We start from the raw sequence: 17,266 nt of genomic DNA on the forward strand, positions 1-17,266 counted from the left end.
CACTCCAACAAAATTTGGAACTGAAAGCTCATATGTTGATAATAATAACGCATTACTTTGTCAGTAATGAAAAGAGCAGAATGTTGATAGTTAACTTTTTGTAATGTACGTGGCTCTAAATGGCAACATATCTACAAAACCCTGAAGAGCATATCTTTTACCTAGAATGTCGTCACGTAATGTTGTTATCACTATGTTCTCAAAGTACCCAAATTCAATATTTTGGCGTGTAACTTTTTAATTCAGAAGTTTACCCTGGGATTACGTATTCGAACACCATCAGCCAGTCATCACTCGAAGACGATTATGGATACTAACAATCGAAACGTTGTGAAGTAACCTGGCTTGAAATCTTTATTTTCATTCATTTCTTTTTAGTTTGATTCATTTATTTTATAGCTTACCTTTATATTCATACATTTTCTTTATATTTTACTGTGTGGTCATATTCAATTTCCTTTTTAGATTTTATAAGGTCTTTATCGTATTATCATTTCACGCTTTATTGTTTTATGTAATTAATATTTTAACTATTATATATATTTAAACCAATATTGATTCAATTTCATTTTTCATGATACAATAATTTTGTTCATTCTTACAATATAAGTAATTCTCATAATTTTTTGTAAAACTTGTTTCGCTCTAAGTCATTTGTTTATTTCATAGATTTCAAATCAGTTATCAACATATTAGACAATGGAAGTCCAAACCACCAACATTCATAAATAAATCATAGTCGAAACTGAATACGTGCGCCATCTCACAGCGAATACCCCGTACTATCAATGAGCAAGTGAACACACCATTTTAGTTGAATACAGAACCACAGTAGCTGAGAACAGATCCAGCTAGAGCGTGCAAGTAAAAGACAAGTATTATGTACTTACGTTTTTCCGAAGACACACGAGCACTCGTGCAAGCAATGATCTACACTAATGTATATATATATATATATATATATATATATATATATATATATATATATATATATATATATACATATGCCTAAATATTTTTGTAAATCAGCAACGGTTATTGTCGTTGTCTTATTTGGATCTTTTTGAACCATGTAGAGATTTGATTCATCAACTATATATTCTGCAATAGTTCATCGTCAAAAAAATATTTGAAAAAAGCAAATGGTGTTTCCAATTCCATGAATCTATTACCAAGTGTTTCACTTCCTTTGAAAGTTTTGGGATCTTCGTCTAAAACTAAATTTCTTTTTCTCCATGTGATTTCAGGTTTTTTCTTTTTATATTTATTGGTTTCCATCTGAGTTTTAGTAGTTTCAGCGCCATCCTGAATATCAGTTTCGACATTCTCATCCATCTCGTTATTCTGCCCAATTTCATTCACCTCAGATTCCTCATTGGACTCTAATAAATATCCATCATCGAATTCAATTGGCAGGTTTTGTATTTTGAATTCCTCTAAAGCCTCATTTATCGGAATTTCCTCTTCATCTCTCTCGCCATCAGAACAATCGAAATCATCTTCACTATCCGATAAATGTGCAATACATTCCTCTAATCGGCATCTGTAAGGTATTTTTTCGCCCAAGCCATCCTGAATGAAAAGCGCTATGTCTCAAATTCGATACATCCAAATATATAGACGAGCCTGTGATGGAAAAAGGAAAAGAATGAATGATTTTCATCTTATAACATCGACCTTACCTTTATGAACAAGATACATTTGGAATAATTGTTCACAGAAAAATCACACAAATTTGATAAATCGCTTATCACGTGTTTGCTGCAAGCATATAGCGACCGATAGCGGGCTTTTGAAAACTCATAAACAGTAACTGACCATTCATAAAGCTGTTCTAAATATGCGACAAAACGTTTTGGGCACCTACTCGAGATTTATTAGCTTTCAAATGAGGAATATAATGTGATGTCCTGAATGTAATACATTGAGCACTGTAGGGTTAAGGTGTCTAGACCAGGGGTCGGCAACCTTTTGAGACGGAAGAGCCAAAAGTTACAAATTACAAAATTTCCCAGTTTTCAAAGAGCCACTAACATTTTTGTTTCAATATTATGGTATTTGATTAGGATTAGGTAGATAAATTTGATTTTTTATTTAAAATAAATAGCTTTAAATATGAAATAATATTTATTCACATAAAAACATACAAATGAATCGCACAAAACATTTATATAACTATTGTACATAACTATAACCATTGTATAACATTTACAAGTTTTTCATCAATGGGAGCATTGGCCTTGCATGCCTTTTGAAAGTTTTGGTAAATCTGGCTCATAGCTTGTTGTTTTTAGTTTCAAGCACGCCTCTAAATTTTTATTTGTTAGCTGGCTTCTTGTTTTACTTTTTATTATATTCATGCAAGAGAACGCTTGCTCGCACGAATATGTTGACCCGAAGATTATCAGCACGCCAAATGCCAACTTCTTCACCTCACTGAAGCATTCTGGGAGACTATTCCATGCATCAAATACGAGTGCCTCAACTCGCGGCATTTCTTTTAGAGCTGTCCACTTGTGCTGCGTAATGTGCATGCTTTTCTGGACCTCCAACTCTTCTAATTTGCTCTTGAGTTCTGTGAACTTTCCACTCCACAAATGTTTGGTTTTCAAATCCAACAATTGCATTTGAAACGAACCAGCATCAATCCCAAATGGCTCAATATTGATCTCCTTTAAATTTGTCGTGAGAGGATTTACTATGAACGCCAGAGTAATTGCGTTGGTTTTAAATTGCTCAAATCTCTCAGCGAATCCATCCTTCATTTTATTTATAGTAATGCTGAAGTAATTTGTGTCAATAGTTGCATTGTTTTCATCGCGATATTGCTTCAGATTTTCGAAATGAAGTAATTTTCCACTCTCCATGTCTTCGATGAAAAGAAGTAATTTATTTTCAAAGCAAACCACTTCTTCAAGCAAGGCATAGGCTGGGTTTCCCTTTCCTTGCAGTTTGACATTTAGCTCGTTTAGTTTCATTGTGATATCCACCATGAAGTAGAATTTTTGCAGCCATTTGTCTTCTTTCAATTCGGGATGGACAATGCCTTTTTCATCGAAGAAAATTTTTATTTCAGTCAAGCAAGAAGCAAAACGTTTCAATACGTTACCCTTGGAAAGCCATCGCACTTTATTGTGCAGAAGTAGATCAGAATACTGGCTTTCTATTTCTTCAAGAAATTCCTGAAACTGGCGATGGTAGAGTGCTTTTGCCAAAATGCTGTTAACGATCTTAATAACCAAGTTCATGACCTCAACCATTTCAGTCGGGAATGTTTGGGCACAAAGCGCCTCTTGATGAATTATGCAGTGAAACGTTAAAATTTCGTGCTTTATTTTTTGCCGAAGAATCGTTGTTACCCCTCTATGTATTCCTGTCATACTTCTGGCTCCGTCAGTTGCTATGGAAACGATTTTATTTATATCGATTTCATAGTCTTCCAGGCATTTTTGCACAGCATTTGCTATATCTTCTCCACGAGTTTGCCGTGAGAGCGGCAGCAATCCTAGCAGTTCTTCTTTTGGACCTTGGGACGACATATACCTGACGAAAAGGGTAACTTGTGCCGTGTCTTTTATGTTGCAAGACTCATCAATAGCAATTGATAAAGCAGAAGCCAGTTGAATGTCTTCCACTTGCATGTGTGATATATTTGAAGACATTTTTGAAGTTCTATCTTGTACTGTTTTAGCAGATAATAGCATATCTTTAATTTTCTTCATGATTTCGGTTTTGTTTTTGAAATCACGAAACAGTTCTTCAGCTCCACGTATGAAACAATCTTTGACGTACTCACCATCTGTGAATGGTTTCCCTCTTTTTGCAATTTGTAGTGATATTGCGAAGCTTGCCAGGTTTACATTATTTGAAGATTGCGCCCAGTTACTTAGCATAGAACTCGACTGCTGTTTTTGTTTTTGAAGCTCTTTAACAGCTTTTTTTCGTGTGTCACCGGATGGATATTTGGCAGCGAATTGGGTATGTTTTGTAGTGAAGTGTCTCTCCAAATTTGACTTCTTATTGTGTGCAAGTTTTTCTTGGCAAATCAGACAAGTCGGAAGGCCATCTGTGTTGCATATGAACGCAAACTGCTCTGTCCAATCCTGATTAAAGGCTCTATTTTCTTCTTCAGTTCGTCTCTTCTTTTTATCAGATGCCATTCTGATGGCGGAGCTGAAATAAAGATTTTAAAATTTTTTCAGCTATCTAAAATGGGGTTAATAAACCTTTAATTAAATAGTTAATTTCGTTAATTGCTAATGTGTAAAGAAGTGAACTTTGTTAAACGTTAAAGCGTATGCACAAGTAGTGTACCTCCAGACAAATTCATTTTTTTAAATTAACCATAGAAGTATATTTGCTTCCTCGGTACCGAAAGCTCAACACATATAAATCATATTCATATACAGTAAAGCGTCTTTATAACGCTTCTCTTGGCGAATAGAGAACACGCGTTTTAACCGTGAAAGTGTTATAAACGGGAAATTTTATATTTGACAATATACATCATCGATAAACACGTTGCATAGTGCACAAATTGTGAATCTGATATTCACAGAAATAATTCTCAAGCCACAGAACAAAAATCACGGTGATTTGTGTGTTAAAAATGAATGGTTTGAAACAGATAAAATTATTCTGTTTGAACAAAAGTAATTAACATCATTTTACAAAATGGACAATTTATAAAAGATTTAAAAAATAAATCATTTTCAATGATTGGCGCAAAATCATTTTAATTTAAAATCATGCTATTGTAATCGTAGATGATTTTCATTTTTTCTTTAACTGTATGATTTTCGCGTTGTTGAAGCCACCGCGAAAACAGGTTCAAAATTTAAAACTCTCGAACGGTTTTCACGTTGAAAAATGTTTTACGTGTGTTAACTCTTAAGAAACAACAACAGGAAACGAAACCAATACATAAGAAAATTAAGTGATGAAAACTAGAGCAAAAAAAACCGGAAAGCTTTCCCCGTTTAATGGGTTCTGAGAAAAAAAGGACCTCTGAAAATCACGTTACATCCATTGAATTAGTTAAGTTGTCGAACATTGAAAGGAATTTGTAAAGAAAAACAAACTTGAAGAACTGCATAATTATTACAGTATAAAATTGGAAATAAAATTAATAAGAGAATGTTTAGCGATGAATTACAATATATTGTTGCTAAACCAAGTTCCATTTTAGCAAGCAAAGTGTAATAACGAAAAAATTGTCAATGAAATTTAATAGAAATGATTTTGGGATAAAGAAAAACAGCACTATATCCGGGAAAGCGTTATAAACGGGGGGGGGGGTTATATAGAAGTTTTACTGTATAATACGTATCATACCAACATGAAACAAACAGAACACAATAGTACTATAACTATGAAAATATTTACCTATTGATTCTGAGAGAGTTCTGACTCTGACAGCGAGCGTTGAAGTACACAGTTTCTTTTCTCTTTTAACAAACCGCAGCGCCTTACCGTTTCACTCTCTTATCTAATATTCAAGTTGTATTTAAACAGCGCACCAATCAAAGTTAAAAAATCTTTCATTTAAATATGTCTCTTTCTTGTCTCACATAAAGAGAAGAAGATAATTCTTGAAATGGTTTCTTGTCTCACATAGTTCTTCTCACCCCCACTTATTCACACTGTCTTGTTCTCTGTTGAGTGTTTTAACCTACTAAACAAACAGAACAGAACAGTGTTGCCAAAGCGGGCAATCAACCGTCCGTAAACTCTCTACCCCACTTATTCTCACTGTTCTCTGGTGACTGTTTTTATCCTATTTAAAACTTTAAATAGAATAAATTTAATTAAAATTTAAAACTTTTTTTTTTCAGTATAATATTTTTATGAGTTTTAAAAATAAAATAATATAATTATTAATATTTGCGCATTAAATTGAAGAGCCACAACTTGGCATCAAAAGAGCCGCATGTGGCTCGCGAGCCGCAGGTTGCCGACCCCTGGTCTAGACTATCAATTGGAAAGGTGTTTTGTGGATAAGTGTCCTAAAATTCATTCCTATGAATACTGCAAGGAGTATATGAATACTTTAATCTCTAAACACTACGATGATATCGTCAATTATTTTATCCATAAGTTCAATGAGTGGAACAGAGAAATTTTTTGTGGCAGGTCAATATATTCTCCCTCGCACTCATTGAGCTCATGGACACAATAATTGGCGATATCTATGTAGTCTTTGGAGATAACAGCCTCAAACCTGGTAGGTTTCGCTGGATTCCTTGTGATCATCCCTAACCGAACATGTAATGATATACAGATAGATAGATTATTTTTTATTCATCCATGAAGCTTTACACAGTACAGCATAATATTAAAACTTATCAGACCAGTCGATTACATATAACAACAGGGTGTCTCATTTAAAAATGGAAAGTTGGTATTACTTCCGGCGAAACCAGAAGAGAAAAAAAAATAATTTTTAGGTTAAAAAGTGCCAATTATTATGTATATGGGATATCCCAAATGTCAATCAACTACCTTTAAAAATAAAGGAGATGTATATAATTTATCAAGTTTATATAAGGCAATCTGTGAATGAAGTTGAGGTAAACTGAAAAATTGTTTTTCAGTGTCAAACACTTGTCTTAAATAATTCTAGTAGAAATCAACTTATCTTAGTATCATGAGAGTTACATTGTATTTGCTGTTTCACCATTTGGAGCCACACTTCGAAATTATCAGTGTAATTCTGATAAACACGTTGACATTCACAAATTAACCGGTTGTATGTTATTTTATTGCTGAAATTATTGGTCAATTCTGCGAGATGATTCTGTACAATTGATTGCAAATTTCCAACCGAATAAATAAACATCATTTATACATTATTTTTATAAAATTCCTGTTTTGTGATCAATCCTTGATATGTGTGTCAACTTTTAGATTATTCGGACTACTGGAAGTGGGCTAAAATCATATTCAAATTCAGATCATTATTATCATTTTTGCATTTCTTCATTTCATATATTTTTTATATTTGTGGCAAATTTCGAATTTTTTGTTAGAACGGAAACAGAAGGCTACATTTGCATTAGTGCTTTATTCAGAATTCATGACCCTTAGATGCACTGTCTGGAGGTGAAAATTGCACCGCGGCCAAATTGATCATGCGCATTGGTTTTTATCCTTCACCCTCCCGCCCCAGTTCCATCATAGAATTCAGTAATTCAGTATCGTTTTAAAATCATTTGTAAACAGTGCTTAGTGCTTGTTACACGTGTTCCATGAAACCCTCAGTTTGTCCGATTCGGAGGACTGTGATAAAAAATTGCGGTAAGCCATTGAAATGGTGAAAGTCTAGTAAACATAGTTTTCAGAATGTTATGGATCGTTTGATTTGGAAATGCTTTCAAACATTTTTGTATGATATTTTGTAAATCTCTCCATATATTTTAATCAGAGAAAATGATAATAAAACTGAAATCCAATAATTTGAATAATTCCGGTAATAATTTCATTTTTTTATCATTCATATCTAGTAAAGTCAAAAATTGTTTTATACAGGGTAAGTCTAAGTATGATGCCGTCCACATTTAGGTACCGATTATGAATTTCGAGCTGAAAAGTTCGAAAGAAAGTCGATGATTTACTCTGCATATTTTTGTGAATTCAAAAGTTAGTTAGTGAGTCTGAATATGGTACCGTCCATATTGTTCAGGTACCCATTATGAATTTTGAGGTGAAAGGTTCGGAATAAAGTCGATGGTTTACTCTGCATATTGTTGTAAATTTAAAAGTTAGTGTATACAGGGTAAGGCTGAATATGGTACCGCCCATATTGTTCAGGTACCCATTATGAATTTTCAGGTGAAAGGTTCGGAAGAAAGTCGATGATTTACTCTGCATATTATTGTAAATTTAAAAGTTAGTGTATACAGGGTAAGTCTGAATATGGTACCGCCCATATCCTTCAGGTACCCAATATGAATTTCGAGATGAAAGGTTCGGAAGGAAGTCGATGGTTTGCTCTGCATATATTTGTGAATTCAAATATTCTTTAATTTGGCCATTGGTAGAGATTGAAGTGAAATTATCCACGGTTTTTTCGCCAGGAAAGAGTTGGATGTTGGTCAATTGAATTGATTGCTTTGATAGTAACTCAATTATCTTATGGTATATATATATATAGATTCATCCTCAGCTAAATATTTAAAATTCCACAATCAAAGTATGAAAATTAAAATAGTTAATGCTTTGAACAATGAAATACCTACATGGAGAAAACAATTTTTGCAAATGGCAAAAGTCATATGTTAGCTTGAAAATTGTCAAATTGTCAATTATGTTATTTTAGACGAATTAATAAATATTGAAAAATATTTTCCATTTTTCGCATCACTTTTCATTTCAATATATTTTCCTGCTTTGTGTAATTTTTAAAGATAAATATTAATAGATTTAAAGTTGCTGGGGCAGAAAAAAATAAATAAATCACTGTCTATTGAACGTTGTGAAAAATAGTAATTTTTTCTTTTTTTTCAGGGTTGGTTGATGAAGTATACTTTTGGGTTGTTTTTGGCTAAATGTTGTCATTGTTGTATTCACTTATACATCAAGAGTGATCCGCGTCATGGCAGCTTTTGCACTTGTAACTACTGACAATGGCATGCAGACGGTCATTCCCAGCTCAGAAATAATATCACAGGATAATAAGGTGGAGTGTTTCATATTGGGAAAACGTTACAAAATCGTCATAAATGGATTCAACGAAGATTTTCTTTCCTTATATAATTTTGCTGTGGGACATAACACACGCAGACTTAAGGTTGTCTTGGAGAAAAATTTGAACATTGGCAACCCAAATGAAGCAAAGTTGGAAACTCCAAAGGGTAGAAAAAAAACAGAACGGATTACTGATTCGTTAGAGGGCAGGTCTGTACAGAAGAAAATGAAACCCAGACGTATTTTTCAAAATGTACCTATTGAGGTGGAAGGCGTAGAGGGGATCAGTCGTATTCTTCATTCCAGTTTCATTACAAGTACTGTTTCACCAATTCTTTTCAAGTCCAATGATTTGCCCTCCGTGTACAATTGCTTGTCTGCAGTATGTAACTGTTTGTCTTCTGCATCTGACAGTCTGTCTCCTATGCATGAAAGTCTGCCTTCTATGCCTGAAAGTCTGCCTCCTATGCCTGACAGTCTGCCTCCCACAATCGAGAGCCTGGCTCCCTCAATTGACTGTTCTCTTCCCACAGTTGACTGTTCTCTTCCCACAGTTGACTGTTCTCTTCCCTCAGTTGACTGTTCTCTTCCCTCAGTTGACTGCCCGCCTCCCACAAATGACAGATCACCTCCCACAATTGACAGCCTGCCTGCTACAAATAACATTCTTCTTTCAACGTCCTCCAACAGTCTGCCCTCCAAAGCCATGGGTCTGCCTTCTTCATTAAGGAGTCAGTCATCTATATCCATCCTTTCAACAATAGCTGAAGAATCAGTATCAGAAATGATTGATGATAATCCCACTTTAGTGAATGAAGCTGCTTATAAGCGAATGTGAGTAACGACAAAAATCGAATCTATTACTTTTCACACAATTGAACAATGTCCTCATGGAAGTTTACAGTAACATGATAAACATTTTTTTAATGTTATTGATGTAATGTTTGTTTAATCTTCCTAGTATTTTTATCATTTTGTTCCTGATACTTTTTTATGGTTAATTCGATATATGCTTATAAGCCTTTAATAGATACCTTGTAAAATTCAACAAAGAAATAGCAATAATGTTAATATGAATTTGAGACCCTGAATGTAGTTATATTTTGTTACAGAATCTGCAACAAACCTAATATCTGCAAATTCTGCAAGCAGTCCAAGACTAATGTTAAACGACACATCTTGTCCATGCACAGAAATGAACCTGAGGTTAAGGAGTACATTGCAATGGCTGATGAAAACCCTAAAAAAAAGAAAAACTTTCACAAATCAGAAGAGACGGTAATTTCTCTGCTTTCAAAGAAGGTGAAAATATTGTCCCTGCTAGAGTCTCTAAATATTTTGATAAACCTGATAAATCTCAGTACATAGCATGTACTTGCTGCAAAATAATCGTCAAAAAAGATTCATTGAGGAAACATTTACAAAAAAATTGTACGAAAAACCCTTCCAACTAGAGCAAAGGCATGTTGTTCAAATCTAGAGCTATTTCAGAAAATATTCATAGAAGGGCCAACGAAGTTGTTAAATATTTCTTATTCCCTGCTTTTAGAGATGGTCCTATTAAAGAGATCATACGATTTGACAACCTCATTATTCTTTATGGTAATGAATTGGCTTATAAGTACAGATCACAGCATCATTATCCTATGATACGAAATCGTATGATAAGAATGGCAAGAGTTTTGTCAATGATTAAAGAAAAAAATTCTTCTGTGCGTCATTTCGAAGATATTTTGAAGCCCCAGATATTTGACTATATTATTGAAGTTATTAACACCTTGGGGGATTATGATGAAAACACAGGGAATTATAATAAACCCTCTTTACCAACCGAAGTTGGTACATCTCTAAAATATATGATCCATTTACATATTTCGGAATGTATCAAAAATGGGGACATGGAAGGAAAGAAGGATTCCAAAAATTTGTTACATCTGTTGAAAACAGCTCTTCCGGCACACGTCAATAAAACTGCATCTGAGAGTTTGTTAAAACATAAGAGGAAAAAATTATCTATTTTCCCCTCAATGGAGGATATCAAGAAGTTGAAAACTCTTATGTAATGACAAAGAGAAATTATTACTATGAGGCTTTGATGAAAAGTTCAATGTAAATACTTGGAGGAACTTGACTAATTTTAATTTGATTAACATATTGATTTTTAATCGAAGGCGACCTGGAGAACTCGAACGAAGTATCTTTTCTGATTTAGACAGCTTGGCAAGAATTGAGGAAAATACGGATACATATAAAAAATTGTCTGGAAACGACAAGATATATGTGAGGGGATATGTAAGATTTTTCGTCAGGGGAAAATTGGCAAGAGGAGTTCCGGTTCTCTTACATAATTCAATGCATGAATGTGTTAAATTATTATTGATATACCGAAAAGAGGCCGGAATTGATGATAAAAATCCTTGCATATTTGCCTTGCCTCACCGTAGTGTTTCAAATGTAAAAGTTGTCTACAGGCATGTATCTGCTGAAGACTTACACCTTCTGCAAGGATACTTGGGTCATGTGGAAAAGATCCACAGAGAATATTATAGGCAACCTGTTTAAGAACGTGATATAATCAGCGTTAGCAAAGTTTTATTAGCCGCTCAATGTTCTCCTACTTCTAGTAATGATTCAGATGGCTGTCGTAGCACTCCTATGTCATTACCTACAGCTCCTGTCCCAGGTACTTCTGCAATATCGAGCACTCCAACTACACCGCTGTACTACTCTCCTACCCCTGGACCATCCAAAATTACCAGAATAACCACTATGGAAAAGGAAAGTGGGCCTGAATGTAACTCAAGCTGTGATGGTAGTAACTTCAGTGATGATTCAGATTCAGGAAAGGTACCAGATGGCAAACGACGAAGATTAATAGGTATAGTGATTACTGAAGTCCACTCTATTCATAATATTATATTCATTTTCTTCACACAAGCTATCACCATTACAGTTTATAATACAAAATAATTTTCATTAATAATATAGCTTTGTTAATAAGTTCAGAAAACTGACAAAATCGATTTTGTACTCGATTTGTTCCCAATAAAAATTTGGTGAACTTCTGTTTCATATTTACGTTTCAACATAGTATCTGAACCTGATGTAAAAAGTTGAATGAAATACCCTAGAAACAATAATATATTCGTAATTAATAGCTCTTTTTTATTTATAGATAATAGTAACTGTACTTTCATTACAATTAGCTTATTTTCAACCATTTAAATTTTTATTGTTTCAAATTTATGTTTTATTTTTGACAATTTGTTGCAGCCTTCTCCCCTGGTCAAGCTGCTGTTAAGAGAACGTGGAATACACCAGAGAGACAAGCTGCAAGGAAACATTTCTCTCGTCATTTATTAGAAGGGACACTGCCATCAAATTATGAGATTTTAGCTGGTGTCAGTAAATGTGAAGATTTGAGGAAGCGAACTGTGCCACAGATCAAAATGTGGATCTCCAACAACATGAAGACGAAAACTAGTATGTACAAGTGATTTCAACATTTTACCATTGAACATTGAAATCGAAATAAAATTGTGAAAAATCTTGGAAAAAAAAAAGGAAATTTACACTACAATTTATTTCTATATTCTCATTTTCTTTTTATCTTATTAATAGTTATTCAGGTTACCACTTTATATCACTAGAGCACAGAGTAAAATAAAATTAGATTTCAAATTTCTTAATCATTGTTATGTAGTCTGTCTTAAATTCTGTTCTGTCAGGGTAACGAATGTCAATAATTTCAAGAAGGAAAAAGCATATGACGTAAATTTCTGGCTCATATAAGAAAGTATATTCAACCAAATCTGTCACATACTTGTGCAATGATTCTCAAACACATGCCAGGATGTTATAATTTAGATGATCTTTTGCTTGACCTGGATGAAGTGACCACCTGTCAGACTAGTTTTGAGGTGCTTTCCTCTCATGAGTGACAATATAGGCCTGACAGCTTTGCACCCGTAAGTCACGACCATCTCAACTTCAAAGGCTTATGATGCAGTGTTTGGAATCTTTGGTGTAGAAATAAATATTACTGGAGTTTTTTCCCAACACCCAACCATTATTTTTAACTCCCGGACATGTCTTTCAATAACCAAGTGATCATCTTCAAAAGGAAGGGATTAAAAGTTCTTCCTCTTGAAGATTGAAACACGTATCGAGGTGTTAAAAGAACGGTTTGGTGTTGGGAAAGAACTCCACTTATATTCAAAGGCTCAACTTAAACTCTAAATAGTGACTGAGCTCCAAAGCTAGTTTGCCTAACATGTCTGATAAGACCAAAGAATCCCCAAACAATTCTGCCAGGTAATCATCCAACCAGGTCGAGAAATTGGGCGACATTATGGCATGAGCTTGAGGGACGTTGCACAGGTTTTAAACAGGTGTTTTTTTTCTGTCTGTATTTCGACTTTGTCGAAGTCTTCTCTCTGATAGACTTTTGAGAGTGATAAATAGTTTACTCACTTCTCTCAATGGCGAATGATACTTTTTCGATGAAAATATCTGCTTGATTGGAATGTGGAAAAAATCCACTTCTGAAAGGGAAAAAATAGTATATACATTTCTTCAATTTATTTTTTACAGAGAGAACTTGGTATACACCAACCAGGCATTTAGTTAGGACGCTTTTCAAAGAATTCATTCAAGGTGAAACTTCTATCTATCCGTCTCAGACATATATACAAGAAGTTATCAACACTAATGAAGACCTGAGACATTTGACCCCCAGGAGAGTTCGAAGTCAGATTCAACAGCAGAAGAAGAAATACTATTTATCAAGAAACAATAAGTAGTTGGAGTACTTACAATCAGTTTTTCATATTGTCCTCATTCAATTTCCTAGTAGTCATTTCATTAATGCGTTGTAGTTTTTTTGTTGTAGATTTCACTTTGTTGTAGTCAATTTGTAGTCAATTTGTCCAGATTATAAACCTTAATTTTCTCTCCATTGATGAACTATATATTTACCTTTCATGGTTTCTCAAAAATCACTGCTAGTTCTGTTTTATTGATGCACATTGTGTTTTCTGTTTTCTTGTAATTTCAATAAGTTTTTGCCCTCGAAATGAAAATAGCTTATTTCTGGAATATAAAATTAGAATTTTCCAGAACCCGAACCTAACACTTTCACTATAAAATTTTTTATCTTTCATGTTTTCCTTTCAAAAAAGAATGCACATCTTTTTTATTGTAGATATTTGTGAGGCACGCTCCAACAGGTGTTTTTCACAAATATCTCACAATAAAGAAAGATGTGCTCGATTGTCCATTCATTCTTGAAGGCGAAAATTTTTCAAAGCGAAAAGAAAATGAAGGGTTCATATTGTGGAAAAATTCCAACTCTTATTGGCTAGTAAGTGCATTTTTTCCCATAATCGAGTTGAAATGGTATTATATTGGATTTACTCACAGATATTAGAAAACCAATATTGGCATGCTCCAGTATTTATAACAATTATGTTAAATAAAGATGCATTGGGGTGGTGCATAATTTATATTTATCATTAGTCCAAAACTTTTCTTATTGAGTATCCAAAATCACCAGGTACTTTTTATTACATATTTATTTATTGTTGTGCATGTAGTTACACTGCTTATCTTAAGACATGTGAATCTTTGGTAAAATAAAGTATATTTGATTTAAACGAGTTTTTCATTTTATAAATTATTTTTGTTGGTATTTGATTTTGACTTATTTTTATAAAATCTCTGTTTTGTTCCAAAAAACGAATTTCCGTTGCTTTTTTTATAAAACAATTTTTACAAGTCTTCCATTATGAATGAAAATAATGCTCCCGTCTATGAAAAAGTTTTTTTTTCAGCATAGACTAATGTTGTAAAAAGTAAGACAATTTATGTATGTGTCATCAATTATATCTAATATCAAAAACTAATTTCAAACCAATACAAAATTCAAGCATGATCAATGCATGTAGGCCATTATGCCAAATGCCGGTCAGAAAAATACTACTCTTGGCTAATACCGCGGCGGGCATTGAATTATCTAATGGATACTTGTGTAATCATCATTGCAGAGGATACAATTGCAAGTGCTTCCTCTAACTAAATAGCAGCCGCTCCACCTGGCGGGCAGAACAAGTAGCACTCAAATCCTCTGGTTGAGATATTTAGTATCATATCTGAACAGACAGTTCGAGAGTTCTTTTGAGATATCGTTGATAACAACATATTCCTGTAAGAAAATAGCTATTTCCTGGCTAATACTGTGACGGGTTTTGAATCATCCAACATATACATGTGGAATGTTCCTCATTGCATTTGTTAGAGCTTCCTGTAACACCTCTGCAATGAGGACCATTGCAAGTATCTGATGTATTGAGTACGATGGCTACGACTATTGTTGTTAACGGTCTCTCAAAACAACTCTGAGCTTTGTGTTCTGATATCTGAATTCTAGAATAATTTACTGAAACAGCGATCAAAACGTCTTGGGCTATCGTTACATTTTAAAACAATTGTTTGATTTTTTTCTGTTCACCAACTTTTGTCCCCCTACGAAAATCCTCAGAAGTAGAGAACTAACGACGTCTTGTCTTTTAACGTGCGATTCCTAAAATGTATTGCATACATATAAGTAACTGTCAAGCAGGATTTTATGGTTTATTTCCTAAAGAAGCTAAGAAAGGCAATTTCTTCGGAGAATTAACTCTGTCATTAGGGAAATGATAAATAAATATTTTTTCTCGAAAATTTCAGCAACAATGTTTTTCAAACTTGGATGTTACCCATTTACAGAATCCATTCAACTAGAGACAGCCATGCATTTCCATGTGTCTGAAGAGCATATCTCTTCAGTGTTTTGTACATATGTTGCCATTTAGAGCCACGTACATTACAAAAAGTTAACTATCAACATTATGCTCTTTTCATTACTGACAAAGTAATGCGTTATTATTATAAACATATGAGCTTTCAGTTCCAAATTTTGTTGGAGTGATTTACATTTTTCAGGACGTTTTTTATGGTTAGAATGTAAATGGCAAGTCGATGCTGATATGTAATGAAGTTTTCATAGCCAACCCAACTTTATAGGTGAAGAAACAGCTTCAGAATACTAGTTGGTCAGAAGATTGATTATATTTTTTTCCAGCTGCTTATTATGATCCGTTAGTCGAAGGTGATAGGATATCAAATTTTCATTGCCTACTCGAACAGTGATAGAACATGAAAATATTGCTGTTCTGGGAAGACATTTTATCCAGCTATGCGATGGTGAAAAAAAGAGAACGAATTGATTTATTTTTCCAAATGTTAACAATAATTGTGTAGGTACTCACTATTGGATTTGAATATATTTCTTCTATAAAAACATAATTCCCATCAGTTACCTATCGATGTTCAGAAATAATATTGAGATTGATGATCAAGAATTTGCTTCAGAAAATCTAAGGAAAACTGGTGTTTTTTAAATTTAACGATTCGAATTTAATTTAAATTTCTATCAGAGTTTGAACGTTATTTTTCTGTGTCTAATAGCATTAAAATTATTTCAAAAACAGACATTATATTATATCGATACATTGACCAAACAAAAGCACCTGTCAAGACAACAATTCAATTTTTTCATGATAAAATTTATAATTATTCATTTGAATTGAATGGAACAATACCTCCATCAGTTCAACAGAAATATGTTATTGAAAAACTCACCACATATTTTTCAAATGTGTATACACTCACAGAAATCAATTTTCCATTCGTTTTAAAACCCAAATTTGACTTTTTCATACAGATGCTTGATTCTGTGGGTTACTTGAAAATGTATGTCATTAACCACCCAGGTAGTGTTGGATGTAACGCTAAAAACTCCCTAAGTACAAAATAGATAACTGGCAACGCTGGTGATAGTTAGTTATAAGATAGAAATGTAACGGAGAGGTTGTATACAAAAGGTTAAGAATAAATATTCATAAGTATAATCCAAGTGAATCCTTTTATTGAAATATAGATGTTACAAAAGAGGAATCAGTAAATTATTCATAAAACATGAAAGGTTATGGGCCCAGTATTGCGGATGCACGAAAGATAGAAGTATTCAAAAACCAAGCTTACAAGAGGTTCGGAAAGAAGCATGGCACAAGGAGGAAAATTTTATAATATTGAGATACTATCCAATGACAACTACCTAAATTGGAAGTTTAGAATGGAAATGATACTGGGGGAAAACGGGGTAAAGGATTGTGTTGAGAAAGAAACTGACATAACTACATTAAGTACCTATGTGAAGTTGGCTGCTAGACCCAGCTGCTAAATTTTCCGAACTCTACCGAACGACCAGTGGCGTGTATCCGTATTAACAGCGAAATGAATATTGTAATATAGGAATATATAAAAACTCATAATTGATATTTGTTACAGAAAATCGACTTGTACAGTAATTGAAATATAAAACTGCTTCATTATGCATGAAATTGTGGAATAACTTTGTTATGTTAGTGACCCAATCTAACACTTCCGTGAAAATAATTCCTTGCTTACGACGCGTTTGGGTCTTACACTGCGAAAAAGAAATTAAAAAAAAAATTTTTTATAACTTTTGCAAACGACTGCT

The 17,266-nt window shown here is 33.6% G+C and overlaps 2 protein-coding genes across 2 annotated transcripts in view; both read left to right on the top strand.

The window, feature by feature from the left end:
- The window catches only part of LOC141483918 (uncharacterized), a 28,797-nt gene extending 18,744 nt beyond the window's left edge, over nucleotides 1-10,053 (top strand). The window contains exons 2-3 of the mRNA XM_074178984.1: nucleotides 8,506-9,519; nucleotides 9,798-10,053. Of these exons, the coding sequence (XP_074035085.1) occupies nucleotides 8,594-9,519; nucleotides 9,798-10,053 (1,182 nt within the window). The 5' untranslated portion in view covers nucleotides 8,506-8,593. The remainder of the gene's footprint in view (nucleotides 1-8,505; nucleotides 9,520-9,797) is intronic.
- Nucleotides 10,054-11,336: 1,283 nt separating this feature from the next.
- Nucleotides 11,337-14,339, top strand: LOC141483935 (uncharacterized). The gene is made up of 3 exons (XM_074179028.1): nucleotides 11,337-11,563; nucleotides 11,959-12,168; nucleotides 13,279-14,339. The coding sequence occupies exons 1-3, from the start codon at nucleotides 11,341-11,343 to the stop codon at nucleotides 13,485-13,487; spliced, it is 642 nt and encodes a 213-aa protein (XP_074035129.1). The 5' UTR covers nucleotides 11,337-11,340; the 3' UTR covers nucleotides 13,488-14,339.
- Nucleotides 14,340-17,266: the final 2,927 nt, after the last annotated feature.

Source organism: Leptinotarsa decemlineata, unplaced genomic scaffold, assembly GCF_025532065.1.
Source record: "Leptinotarsa decemlineata unplaced genomic scaffold, Ldec_3_MD MMD2_P_RNA_scaffold_14, whole genome shotgun sequence".
Lineage (NCBI taxonomy): Eukaryota > Metazoa > Arthropoda > Insecta > Coleoptera > Chrysomelidae > Leptinotarsa > Leptinotarsa decemlineata.